At 41.5% G+C, this 14,787-nt stretch overlaps 1 protein-coding gene across 2 annotated transcripts in view; it reads left to right on the forward strand.

Annotated features, from left to right (window-relative positions):
- Positions 1-1,176: 1,176 nt before the first annotated feature.
- LNPK (lunapark, ER junction formation factor) overlaps positions 1,177-14,787 on the forward strand; it is a 77,938-nt gene continuing 64,327 nt past the window's right edge. The window contains exons 1-4 of one of the 2 annotated variants that reach the window (XM_039495501.1): positions 1,177-1,331; positions 7,945-8,034; positions 11,781-11,825; positions 13,477-13,664. In XM_039495501.1, the coding sequence (XP_039351435.1) occupies positions 8,008-8,034; positions 11,781-11,825; positions 13,477-13,664 (260 nt within the window). In that variant the 5' untranslated portion in view covers positions 1,177-1,331; positions 7,945-8,007. The remainder of the gene's footprint in view (positions 1,332-7,944; positions 8,035-11,780; positions 11,826-13,476; positions 13,665-14,787) is intronic. The other variant, XM_039495502.1, reaches the window with a different exon arrangement.

Below are 14,787 nucleotides of genomic sequence, written 5' to 3' on the forward strand. Positions count from 1 at the left end.
TACAACCACAAGAAAATGCCACCTCTGAAAAGCATCTATTATATTTGCCAACAATTAGTGCACATACATATTGCACTAGTCAAAGCTTCTGCATGATTTTTCATGAATAGCTCCCAATTAGAGACAGAGTAACAATTCACTCCAAAGATATATTAGCAACTCCTTAACAATACTTGCACTAATACAATTTACATCTTCAAAGTTTTGTGCAAGCATTAGATAACAGTTAGTTGACTTCCTCTCTCCATGTGCTGGTCATTTTTCACATTGATTGCTGTGAGCTTCTCCTCTCTGGCCTCACTGCATCTCCGTCCACCCTGGTCAAGTCTGTTAAAAATGCTGCTTCTGAAGTCATCTCCGTCTCCTCCCATGTCACTCCCCCCTCCATCACCAGATCAAATTCAAGCTTCAGTCTCACCTAAAAGGCTTTACCTAAAAAGTTCCTATTTACATCTCTGCTGTGCACTTCTCCTTTTCTTCCCCTTGTTCTTCTCATTCATCTCTTGACATTTTCTCTCTCTCTCTCTATGTTCCTATCTCTCTCATTGGCCCCATACCTAGAACGTTCCCCATGTCCTTGCACTCTACAAACCTTTGCTCCCCCTGCATGACCTCAGCTAGCTATTCCTCCTTCTTAATTTTGCTCAGTCACAACCCCCTCAATATGCCTCTCCTGAATTATCCAGTCTCTTTTCTTCTTCTTCAGACGTGCTCTCTGGCCTCAAACGTATCTGTCCGGGAAGTGCAGGTGCAGAGCGCTTTACAGCTGTTTCATTAGATGGGCAGGGCAGGGCGGGGAAGTCTGCGCTGCTGCTGTCAAGATGTGAGCGCCGACAAAGCCACTCACCAACGTGCCCTGCGTTTACTCCCAGGCAAAGGCCTGGAAACAGGCGCACGCGTGCATCCCGCGGCGCCCAGACGCGACGCGCGGACCCTGCCTCCCTTAACTAACAAGCAGCGCCCCGAACTCCTTAGACACTCGCGCACGCTCAGAAAAGCGGGAGCGAACGAGAAACACCTCAACGCCCCCTGGCCGGCCCCTTTCCGAGGCCAGGGGAGTGCGGGAGCCCCGGGCTTGCAGCGACAGAGCCGCCACCCCCCCCCCGCTCTCCCATCCTCCGCCCGGCCCCTGCCGGGGGCTCGAGGCTCCCACGACGGCCGTTGGCGCAACAGCAGCGGCGCTCCCCTCTCACGTGATCCGGGCTCGAGGGGGGGAGCGGCGATTGGCTGCGCACGGCGCGCGGTGTTTGATGGGAGAGCAGCTGGGCGGTCTGCGGCCCCGTCAGCGGTGGCGGGAGGCTGCGGAGGCGACAGCAGGATGCGCGGCGCAGGTACGGGGGTGCCCAGCGTGTCCCGGGGCTCTGCGCTGGCCGGCTGGGGGCGGTTCCGCAGGCGGCCCGGCTGCCCGGTGCTGGGGCGCTGGGTGCCCTCCTTGGCCCGGCCCTCGTTCCTGGCCGCTCTGCCCCGCGGAGGGGGCGGCGCTCAGCTCAGCAGCTGGAGCTTCCCCCGCAACCGGCTTGACAGGCGGCCGCTCTTCCTGGCGCGCAGCCTTGCGCCCTGCAAGAGCTGGGCAAGGGGGGCGGGTCTCGTCGCGTTCAGGGGAACTAGTGCAGCGCCCAGCGCACGGGGGGGGGGGCGACCCGGGAGACTGGGGGAGGAGGAGGACAGGAGAGCTACAGCTTGTCACAGCAGCTTGTTCTCCATGCGCCCGCACACGAGAATTGTGCCGTTGGGGGTGGCCCCGGGAAAGCCTCCATGGTTTTATTCCTGCTCCTGTAAAGTACGGAGCAGGCGGCACAGTGTTATGGGAGCATGTTTCATAAGTGATTTGCAGACAAAAGGTAGTTGCGAGTAGCTTACATTAGTTTCCAGTACAGCTATCTCAGTACAGGTAGCCTCCCTGCAGCGTTGGTGTCTCTTGGCTAGTCTGTTTTCATGGGCAGCTGTAGAAAAATAGACTGAAAAAAGGTGCTTAACCAAACCACTCATTAATTCATCATCATAGAATCATAGACTTTAAGGTCAGAAGGGACCATTATAATCATCTAGTCTGACCTCTTGCACAATGCAGGCCACAGAATCTCACCCATCCACTCCTGTATAAAACCTGTGTCTGAGCCATTGAAGTCCTCAAATCATGGTTTAAAGACTTCAACGTGCAGAGAACCTTCCAACAAGTGACCTGTGCCCCAGGCTGCAGAGGAAGGCAAAAAACTCCCAGGGCTTCTGCCAATCTGCCCTGGAGGAAAATTCCTTCTTGACCCCAAATATGGCGATCAGCTAAATCCTGAGCATGTGGGCAAGACTCATCAGCCAGCCACCCAGGAAAGAATAATCTGTAGTAACTCAGATCCCACCCCATGTAACATCCCATCACAAGCCATTGGGCATATTTACAGCTAGTAGTCAAAGACGAATTAATTGCCAAAATTAGGCTATCCCGTTATACCATCCCCTCCATAAACTTATCAAGTTTAGTCTTGAAGTCAGATATATCTTTTGCCCCCACTACTTCCCTTGGAAGGCTGTTCCAGAACTTCACTCCTCTGATGGTTAGAAACCTTTGTCTAATTCAAGTCTAAACTTCCTGATAACCAGTTTATATCCATTTGTTCTTGTGTCCACATTGGTACTGAGCTTAAATAATTCCTCTCCCTCCCTGATATTTATTCCTCTGATATATTTATGGAGAGCAATCATCTCTCTCCTCAGCCTTCTTTTGGTTAGGCTAAATAAGCCAAGCTCGTTGAGTCTCCTTTCATATGACAGGTTTTCCATTCCTTGGATCATCCTAGTAGCCCTTCTCTGAACCTGTTCCAGTTTGAATTCATGCTTCTTAAACATGGGAGACCAGAACTGCATCCAGTATTCCAGATGAGGTCTCACCAGTGCCTTGTATAACAATACTAACACCTCCTTATCTCTACTGGAAATACCTCACCTGATGCATCCCAAGACCGCATTAGCTTTTTTTCACAGCCATATCACATTGCGGCTCATAGTCATCCTGTGATCAACCAATACTCCGAGGTCCTTCTCCTCCTGTTACTTCCAACTGATGCCTTCCCAGCTTATAACAGTAGTTCTTGTTATTAATCCCTAAATGCATGACCTTGCACTTTTCACTATTAAATTTCATCCTATTACTATTACTACAGTTTACAAGGTCATCCAGATCTTCCTGTATGATATCCCGGTCCTTCTCTGTATTGGCAATACCTCCCAGCTTTGTGTCATCCACAGACTTTATTAGCACATTCCCACTTTTTGTGCCAAGGTCAGTAATAAAAAGATTAAATAAGATTGGTCCCAAAACTGATCCCTGAGGAACTCCACTAGTAACCTCCCTCCAGTCTGACAATTCACCTTTCATCAAATGCATAGTCTACTAAGGACCATTTTGCCAACCAGAGTGACCATGGTTGATGGTGTTGCACCAGACAGCAGATCTGTCTCAATATTGTGAATCCAGTAAACTCCTTAATTGATCTCTTTGAAGTCCTGTTTGATCCTAAATCTGTTTTTAAAATAAGGTTTTACAAAACTGAACACCTTCAGATATTTCCAATGACATTTAAAAAACTAATCAATAGAAAGATTTTTAGCAGATATTCCTTTACGGGGTTTGCAACCCAAACATTGGAACATATTCTAATCTATAAGAACCTGAAATTTGAGGGGGAAAAAAACAACTAAAATTAACGTCAGGAGTCTGTTTTCATTGCTCAAACAGATGCAAAACCAGGCAGCTGTAATGGTGAAAAACAGATTTGATTTTAAGAATTTGTTTAGTAATCTAAGGTTTTTTGCAACATAGATAAGGAAACTTTTAAAAATGTTAACATTATAGTCTCAAAGGTCTATCCATTCTCAAGCTTGGATTGTTTCAGGTTGTTCCACACCTAATTGTCTTTTCTGCAGGGTTGGCTTTCTTGAATTAAAAATTTATGATGATACTGGCCAAAAATGTGTGTCTAAAACTTAGATTCCTAAATCAACGACATAATATTGATTTAAGAACACAATTTAGGCACCACATTTGAACACGTTGTCAACTGTTTGTATGCAATCTTGACTGTTTTTATAGTACCTGAAGATTATTTTTTAAAAAAGCTAGAATAAATACCAAATCATATTCTGTGATTCTAATTACAAAGCATATTGGGGCTTTTTAGTCAAGGCTATGAGGGTTATATTTTGTTAGTTAATGGTGACTTTACAAGATTTTATTTGGATTTAGAGAATGGAATCAACTCAGAATGGGCTTCCACTTTTTTCATTTGTGGTTGTTGCATTGGCAATGAATTGTCAAGAGACAGCATCAATGAATTATGGGCAAAAATGGTTTTCTGGTGAAAATTGCAAACAAAACTGTGTATGTCTACTATTGAAGGGAAAAAAAATCCTTGCAATCATCTAATAGAATCTCTTGCATACAGTTTTTTATAAACTCTCAATTGTCATCCCTTTGTATATTATCTGAATTGAGGTGACTTTAAATCTTGAGAATATTTTGCATAAGTGTTTCAGGTTGCAAAATTAAAGGATCTGAACTTGATTTTTGAGATCACCTGCATTTTACAAAACACATTTATTATAGCAGAGTGGAGAAACCTGAAGCTGAAAATAGAGGACTTTCTATATCACTTTTTTATACCATTTTTTCTCGGAGGGCTCTTGGAGGGTCTGACGCTTTTGTCATCTTTGCTTTAAGGTTAGCGTTCTATTAGAGTTCTAAAGTAAGACAAAATGCTCATATTTCAGTCTTACCTGAAGAAAGCACTCTGTGTAAGTGCACAATTCTAAAAACAAATTTAGCAGAACACCAAATTAAGCACGCGGATATTCTTCTGATTTTTGCTATTAGTTTTTCCTACAGTTGTTTTATATGGGTGGGACTTCCTGCTCAGTAATTGACTGGTCAGTTTCCCTTTTAAAAAAAAAAAAAAAAAAAAAGAAGAAAGCTTAACCGGAAACTTTCCCTTCTGCCTCATTCAGCCTTTTAATTTTCCCAACCATTCAGTTTTCACATAGATTTTCTTGATTACTATAAAGTAATGTACGGAAGCTAGTTTATCTGGTTGAAGGGATACTGTCAACATATTTTATCTCTCAGTTTCGGAATTTACTGTAAAATGTTTCCACATAACCTTATCATTTAAGATAAAAGTTATTGCGTTGCAGCATTGGGGTAGCAAATACTGCACATGATAACACGGTTGCATTTTCAGTAATATGTGATGGTGATTATGGAAGTAGGTTCTTTCACAGCACTGACCATCACTTGGAGTGAAAAGAGGAAGTCTACTCATGCTAGTGGAGACAGAGGAGGAAATAAGCTGTAACTTGCTATTGGCCAGGGCATGAGAAGGAAGCAGGTCTAGGGAAGGGGAAGTTTTGTCATGGTGGATATTAGAATGTTAATGGTGTATGTGTGAAGTAGAGTGAGCAAGACCCTTGGATATTGTATTTATGGAGGAGCTGGAGGAAATCTGTCCTATGGTTGTTTGTGAAAGAGCTGCAGAAGAAAGACATGAGGGAAGAAGAGTGGTACTGGAAGGGCTGGCAGATAATGTACTTCATGTGCAAACCAAAACAATGGGGAATGCTTAATCTTTCAAATATAATATATGGCATATAAATAAAGAGTGGTAAATTTACTTGCTTCCCTAATTTAGCTGTTCATATCGGATATAATTCCTTTAAAAGTGTCTGATTTTTCAGAACAGTACACGTAAAGCAAGTCACAGTTCTAGTCCATATGAACATGTGTCCATACCCGCATTTTGGCAAGCCTGCTTTCTTTCTCGGATATTTGCCAAATAAGTTTCAAAATACACAAGTGATACTCATAATGCTAAGTTAAATACATATTAAGATTGTCTGTGTCTTTTTAAAGAATGCAAACTTTCTGGTGAGTAATTAGACACATTGTAGCTTAGCCCTTCTTATATGATTTTGCAACAAAAACAGCATCTCTTTTTAGAAGTGTTCAAGAGCAAAGTGTCTGCTCAGAATGGTCCAAATATATAATACATATTTGGCATACACAGTCTTGTATGTGACTGCCAAGTAGATGTTATATAAACTTCAGTGCTAAAAAAAGTTTTTTGTTAAAAACAAATATATTATTCTTTCATTGTGGACTCTGTAGTAGTAGTGGCTATCCACAGGGTAAATCTAAGGGACCCAGAAAGTAATTGTGCTTTTCCTTGTCTGCAGCTCACCCCTCTTGATTAGTCATTTGGCAGCAACAAAGTTGATCTGTCCATCTGTTCTTTGCATTAATTTGGCAGTAGTTCAAATACTGATTTTCTTAGCATCTTCAAGGATTGTTTTCAGAAACATAAGACTTAACTGCATTCTCATAGTTCTGGCTTTGATGGAAATTTTTGGTTTTCTTAAATGGTGAAGAGGTACTTAGCCACAGCAGTATTAGCTGTAGTGAGTGCTATGTGTACTGTGTTGTTACCTTGTTCTGACAACCTCTTAAACTTTTTGAGAAGAAATCTGGATCTGCATGGAGTTTCTGTATCTTGGCCAAAGATAATTAGTAATAGTAATTTAATACCTCTGCTAAAATGAAGGAATATTTCTCTTAGAGACAGTGTCATTTCAATTTCCTGAGTTCAAAACACTTGGTACAAACCCTTGTTTTGGGGTTTGGATTATTACCAGGGATGCTAGTTTTCTGTGATTAAACCCCCCGCCCAAATTCTCTGATTAAAAAAACCCCATACAAATCCGTATTTTTCCACAATTAAAATGAAATGCTGAACTTTAGTTTCCCTAGCCATAATATATATAGGTCCATCTGTTGAACACAGTTTTATTGATAGACTGTAGAACCCCATTTATCTGAGCCTCCATTATCTGCCTTTCTGTATTAACTGAACCATAGATGCCCAAGCCCCCTTCACTGTCAGCCCTAGGTGGTTGGTGGTTCCGTTAACACAGAGAGCTGGATAATGGAGGCTCGGATAAATGGGGTTTTACTATATATAATGTTTGTTTTTTACAAAATGTAAAAATTAAAGATTCTCTGTAAAAATGCATATTCCATGGCAAAGGGATTTCCAGAATCCCTGGTTATTACAAATAGGAATTTGTAACTTATTTATAGATAAAAATTCTAAATTGAGGGACTAAAATGGTAGCAAAATATATAATCTTTATCTGTAAATTCTGTCTGAACCCATCTCAGCAAGATCATGGCTGAAGGTTGTTGGTTTATGATTGCTGTTCATTGGTCTCTGAAGTAATTTGGTGGTTATTCCATTTTTCAATGAAGCATCCATATAGTAAAAACTACATTACAATTTTTGTTGATTGGAATCCTTGTCAGTCTTGGCAGATAGCTGGACCTGGAGACTGACCATTAGAAGTATTAAAGGGCCATTGCACTGCTGCTGGCTGGATTGTATATCTTCTGGGCACTAAGAGAGACCAATCTGACACTTCACAAGAGTATTCAATTCACATTCAATTTGAATTTGACAAATTAGATTTTTTTTTCAATGTGGTCTGAATTTTATAATCTGCAATTGGAATTAATTTATGGCTAATTAAATTATAATTAAATTATATAGCACTTAAATAATTCTTATTTGCTAAATTATAACTTTTGTGGCACTTAAATGAAGACAAGGGTTTGGGTCTCTGACTACTAATTATTTTGTATTTCACTTGTAGATAGATATCTCCAAAGCAAAACATAAACTTGCCCACAATCTTGGTAGGCTAATTAGTAGAATGACTTAACAATACAAAGAGGTTCTAAAACTGGTGGCTGGAGTGCAGGATAGTGTGAAGAATTTGGAGATGATAGACACCTGTATGCAGTGTTATTTAATTTATATTCTAGAATGCAATTTTGAAATATCACCTTAAACATCTTAAAATATACTTTTGGCGTATTCTTAAACAGTAATGCTTTACTTCTAGCTGTGAATTCCATCAGAAGATTGTTCTAAGCAACCAAAACAACCTATTTCCACAAATAAAAAAATGGGTGGATTAGTGTCCCGATGGCGGGTAAGTAAATCTTATTACAATATAAAAATCTTTTTAAGATAGTTCAGAAGACTAAAATACTTTGATATGGTTTAGAACAGAATTCTGTATTTGTTCATGATACTTTAGTCAAAAAATTGTTCTGAATCTGAAATTTCTAGTAATTAATCTATGTGCTGATTGAAAACCAATAACCAAATAAATGTTGGTCATGCTACCCAAATGGAAAACTGCATAGCTGAATAGGCCTGGGTTCTGAATCCAATTAGGGCATGTCCTTACTAATAGGCTGTTTTTGTGCCTTTCTTAACTTTTACTGCTTTCTTTGTCCTACCTTTCGACCTTGCTTTGAATTTGTAACTATTGGAAATGTGGTGAAGATGGTTGTAACCTCAGGGATACCTTCAGAGATCCTTTTCTAGATCTAAATAATCACTTAACACTGGATCAGGACAGATGTAGCAGTACATACAGGTTGTAATTTGGTTGCTGTTCCTGAGCCTTTTAACCTAGGTACTAATGGATAAATCAGGGAGAGTATCAACCTTTATCTGTCTAGAGACTTACATGTATGTACTAGTATAAGAGTGCCTACCAAATATTTAAAAATAGAAGTGAGTCTCCCTTCCTTCCCAGTCTGCAGGAAAACTAGCGTCTTAGTTTACAGGTTTGTTGTTGGGATGTGTGAGGAAGTTATGGCAAAGTTAGGTCAAAGACATGAATGGCGAAGTCTGGTCATTCTTGCCTCTTGCAGGAGTAAGTTCCATAGTATAGGTCCTTGTTTTTTCGGCATATCTAAGTGTGAAAGCTTCCTTTACAAAGCACTTGTAAACTGCAAACTATTTAACGCTAACCTAAATTCACTGTATATTTCTCAAATGTGTTGCATGCCCAAAGAATGTTTTGAGTTTTTAACCAAATACCACATAAATCTAGTCCTCTAAAGATTTAACCTGTCAAATTTGTATAATAGATGTTTTACCAGGTCCTTAAAGGTAAAATATAACTTTCCTGCTCATGTTGTGCCATTTGGCTGACACCTCTACTTGAGTTTGAGGAGGACCCAAACAAGATAATGAGCTGGTTGAGATGTTTCTTCATTTCTTAAAACTCAGTGTTTTGGAAGATGGAATCTATTCCTGAAAGGAATCCTCCTGGGAGGGAAAAATATTCTGTTTGCATTTGCTAGTAATTTTTATTTAAAACAAATACACACAGGCAGCAATGTTCACATGACTTTTTTGTTGGAATGTGAGGTTGGTCTCTGCTATTCACATCTTCTCCCTTGTTTCATTCATCTCTTCACTAATATATTTCCTTTCCTTCCTTCCTCTCACTTATTCCATATCCTACATTCATAATTGCCTCCAATCCTACACAGGTGCTCTGCCTTTCACATGTACACTCTCTCTCTCTCTCTCAATCTTCCTCCAAGTCTTGTCTTCCTTCCTCTTTATTGCCACTGTGTTTACACCAGATCACTAGCATTGGGAGTGGGTAGAGGAAAGGTGAGTTCCAGAGAACAATGAAGGGCAGCTCTCCTGCACAGCAGTTCTTAATTTGTAATGAAAAAGTTGCCGGGGCTCAAGCAATTGGGTGCTGGAGCTTAACCAATTTTTTTTACTTTCATAACTGACGCAGCAAGCTAAGTTTCCTCTAAGCTGCGCAGCAGCACAGCTGCCTATTTAGTGCCGTGCAGGCACTCAGGGCTGTGGCGGGGAGAGGTGCCTCTCCCCAAGCCCCGGACCTGCCAAGGTGTCCCTCCCCAGCCCAGCCCCAGACCTGCTGCAGGTGGGGGACAGGCGCTCCTCCCCCAGCCCAGCCCTGGACCTGCTGCGGCCGGGGGACAGGCGCCCGTCTGCCGGGACAGGTGCCCCTCCCCTGACCAAACTCAGTTGGAACCTGCTGTGGCCGGGGGACAGGCACCCCCATCACCCAGCCTGGCCCCGAACTTGCTGCAGCCAGGGGACAGGCGCCCAGACCCAGTCTGGCCCCGAACCTGGTGCGGCTGGGGGACAGGTGCCCTTCCCCATCCCACCCTGGACCTGTCGCGGCAAAAGGAAAGGCACCTCTCTCCCCTACCCCAGGTGGTGCTGTGGGGAGAGAGCTGGGGCGGAGTCCTCTCTCCTCACTAGCCCAGGGGAGACCCACTGCACTCCAAACCCCTCATCCTAGCCCCACCCCAGAGCCCGCACCCCCAGCCGGAGCCCCCAACCCTCTGCTCCTGCCCTGAGCCCCTCAACCCTGGCCCCACCCCAGAGCCCACACCCTGATTCATCTCCCTCAACTCCCCCCCCCCACTTCAACCCTTTGCCCTAGTCCAGAGCCCCCTCCCACAGTCCGAGCCCCTTGGCCACATGAATTTTATTATGTGCACCAATTTGGAGGTGATACATCACACACCGCCTCCATATTGGTGCACATAACAAAATTCATTTCGCACATGGGTGGGAAAAATTAGAGGGAACACTGGCAGCAAGGCCAGAGGTGTCGGGGCTATAAACTGCTAAGCCTGGAAGTGCCAGAGATCAGCCCTGGAAAGTCCTGGCACAAATTAAACACTGAAGCAGGTTTTTCTAAGGCAGTGTTTCTCAAACTGTGGGTTGGGACCCCAAAGTGGGTTTCAAACCCATTTTAATGGGGTCGCCAAGGCCGGTGTTAGACTTGCTGGGGCCCAGGGCTGAAACTGAAGCCCCACCACCCGGGGCAAAAGCGGAAGCCCGAGAGCTTCAGCCTTTGGTGGCAGGGCCCAGGATTACAGGCCTTTGTCCCCGCTCATCCCCCCCGAGTGGTGGGGCTTAGGCTTTGGCCCCCCAGCTGGGCTTGGGCAGGCTCAAGCTTCGATTCTCTGTCCTGGGGTCCTGTAGTAATTTTTGTAGTCAGAAGTGGGCTGCGGTGCAATGAAGTTTGAGACCCCCTGTTCTAAGGGCATATCTACACTACAGACTTAAGTCAACCTATGTTAGGTCGACTTCCAGCCCCACAGTAATTAGTGTGGACACCAACCACCACAGTACTCTCCTTCTGTTGGTGGTGTGTGTCCTCACCAGGAGTGAGGACTGACTTCCACTGACTGTGGGGCGGGGTTGAGAGTCAGCTCTGCACAGCTCCCCACCAGGAGCAGAGGCTAGCTGCTCGGGCTTCTCAGATCTCTGGGGAGCTGGGCAGGTGCAGCCTGGCAGAGAACTAGGGACAGCTGGGCTCTAGCTGTCTGGCTTTCTTGTCAATTTCAGGGCTCCAGCACCTAGTCCTGAAATTGACAAGACAGCCAATGTAAGTAAAGCAGTGTCTACCCAGACACTGTGTCGCCCTGACTACACCAACATAAGCTCTATATCTCTAGTGGAGGTAGAGTTATTATGTCGGTGTAGTAGGGCATTTACATCGGCGGGACAAGGCTGTATTGTGTACACTGAGATAATTAGGTTGATATAAATTGCCTTACATTGATCTACCCTGTGTAGATCAGGTCTTTGAATGTTAAGTCTGCTGGCAGCGTGCACATCCTTGTTAGTGTGTGGCTTAGGAGAGGAGCCTTTATGAGCAGCTAATGTCAGCAAGAAATGTGCATGGAAAATGGATAACTAGTTAATTAAAATGAGTAGGTTTTAGATACTACAACGTAAAAGTACACTTCATTTTTTGGTTTTGAATGAAAACATCTTAATCTTTTATCACACACGAGTACTGCTGGCAGTATGTTGTAAATAGAATAACTTGGGTATCACCGTAGAGTTCAATGACACCTCTCTTCCCTCCCTTTTAAGCAGGCAAAGCCTTCGACAGTAGAAGTGTTGGAGAAAATTGATAAGGTATGTATTTTGCCTCTGCACTATCCTTGTTTTGTTTACTTTAAAAATAGACATCTAACATCTGGGCAGTTTTTTAAAATATCAAGCTTTTAACAAATATGGGGGAGAGGAGGTTATTCACATTTTAATTAACGTTGGCAGAACTCAATTTTAACTTTTTTTTAAAGAATTTTGTCATGTCAATGTTTTAAAATTTGTATTTATTTAAATCTTTATAGTTGCAGAAAGTTATGGGCGGGGGATCTGGTAATTATTTAATCTCAGTAGACAGATTCAGAAAGTTAAAGCTTTATAACCATTAAAACACACATTGTCAACATCACATGTCAATATATACAAAGTAAATATCATTAAATCAAAATCTAAGTTCTTAAGCAGTGTTTTTTTACTTTGCCTGTCTGTCTATTTTGATGATTATCAATGGAAATAATTTTTTGTTGGTTTGTGTGCTTATGGTGAAATCGATATTTACCGACATTTACTGATAAAGAAAATCAAATCCTTCCAAACCTAATTGTAATGGAATTAAAATTATAATGGTGCTGATTCCAGAGTTGAGCACTGATGTACTAGAGACTTGGAGTTTCAGGAGAAGGAAAGCAGAGAGCAGAACCCCAACATTAAATGATTTTGAACATTAGTACTTCCTCGAGAAATAGCTACATAAGTTATAGTCTAAGTCTACATTTCAACAACTTGTAAAGTGAATGAATGTTAAATTGGCCTTATTGGAGAATCTAATTAAGGCTAATGGTTAGGCCTTCATTTTTATATTCTCCAGAAAATGTCACTAGAACAAAGTCCTATTCATTTGGCTCATTCAAAAAGCTTCAATATAGGTTGTTACAACTCTTATTATGGTGGTAAAATAAGACCATGGACAGAATAACTAAAGAGACAGTTCAGTGATCTAGTATGATTCTGGTCAGCATTTGTGAAAGATGTCTGTTTATGGAGCAATGGCCTGTTTTGAAATATCCAGTCGGTATTTTCGTTGGCCAAATGAATGAAGGTGTGGGTAATCCTATTGTTACTAAAAGTACAAAGCACTGCTAGATCATTCATCCATCTGCCAAAACCCCCAAAACAAAACAGTGTTAAAATATTCAGGACTGTATTATTAATGGGAGGGAGTACTAAAACAAAAATATAGTTCAAGTGGCTGCAATAGCTCAGCCTTGTCACAGGAGGAGATGGTACTATTAAAATATAAAAACATATTTTGAAGTTTCACAGATGCCTGTTAAAGCAACAGCACTCAAACTGGACTGCGGAACACTTTGCTGTGAACACAAAAAGCTGTCTGGTCCCATGATGCTGGTTCTCTCCCTGGTTTCCAAGTTACTAAATTCCATTAAGACAACTAAAAATACATATATTCTTAATATCACTCTTGAGTTGCTGTAGTTGCCCAAGGAATGTTATCTGCTCATGAATGAAGTGCAGATGGTCCATGCCACAACCAGTGTATTAAGGTGTAGTTCATGCTATGAAAACTGTTAGATCTGTTGGACAAACAGTGTCATGTACAGAAAGCCTGCTTGCTTTTGTAATGTTTTCAAATGTCACACTGAAATGCTCAACTTCAACAAACCTAATAAAGCATCAATTAACTTCAGCCACTAGTCACTTAAAAATCCTTTATTTACAGGAAATCCAGGCATTAGAAGAATTCAGAGAAAAAAATCAGAGGCTACAGAAGCTATGGGTTGGAAGACTACTTCTCTACTCATCAATTCTTTATCTTATTACTTGTTTAATTGTATATTTGTGGTATCTTCCTGATGAATGGACAGCAAGGCTGATTATGATGCTTCCATTTTTTGCATTTCCATTGATGTAAGTAAAATATGCCTTTTTCCTAATTGCTGTCTCTTTGTTGAAAGGAAGTGGAAAGTGAATGTCAGCAGGGGCCTGAATTTGTTTTTGACAACCTTTGAGTTATCACAACTTGCTGGATTTTCCCATTAAAATAGATCTCCGTAGTTGGGCACATCTTTTTTTTTTTTTTTAAGGGAAATGTCTCTGCTGGGCCTGGGTTTGGAGTGGAAAGATTTTTCTGTTCAAAAAGTGTCAACATCTGAAGATGCTTGGCTTATCAGAATGATACTCAGTAGAGTTTTATGTAAATCTGAACAGCTTTAAAATCAGTTTACATTTGGGTTGAAGATAAGTTATACTCCTGTTCTGAGGTTTTTAAAGGGATATCATCAACTCAAAATCTAGTCCTTTTAAGAAAAAAATATTTAAATTATTAGAGTACTATAGCTACACCTAAAATTCCTGGACCATTTTTATGGCTTTATTATCATTTAGGTTTTTACAAGATTTTCTCACCCCGTTGTCTGAAACAGTTGCACAAACAAAATACTTTGTAGGTAGTCGGAATGCTGGAAACTAAAACTGGAAAAGAAAAATGTTCTAATTTTTCAGTTTAAGTACATTTTAGGTGCAACTAACAAAACTATGTGAATGTTCATGTTGAATGGATTTTTTTTTTTAAAGTTGATGGTGTCCTTTTAACATGGATGAGTCTCACATGAAGAGCTGTTCTACTGGAGTATTCTTGACAGGGTTTTTTCTTATCGTAGAATGCTGTTAACTCTTTGAATATACACTAGGTTTGTTTGAGCTGATTACTTTGCTTGTTAAGTGTCTTGTTTTCAATTTTTTGAGTTTAGTTTCAAATTATACCCCTGCTGGAACTTAGGCTTGACAGGATTTTCACTGTGGATCACCTTTTGTGTGGGAGCAGAGAGGCATGAAGTCTGTTTAGCCTTTTGGGGCTTTAATACAGATATTATAGCACGACTGATTTGTGCAGACTATGGACAGCAAAACTACATGCAGAAGTCTTTTAAAATGCTTTTTGCACATATAGTAATCTTGCTATTCATAATATATGTTAAGTTACTATACAATATTGATGTTCACTTGAAAATGGACATGCATTTCATGAAAT

The sequence above is a fragment of the Mauremys reevesii genome, linkage group 11 (genome assembly GCF_016161935.1).
Source record: "Mauremys reevesii isolate NIE-2019 linkage group 11, ASM1616193v1, whole genome shotgun sequence".
Lineage (NCBI taxonomy): Eukaryota > Metazoa > Chordata > Testudines > Geoemydidae > Mauremys > Mauremys reevesii.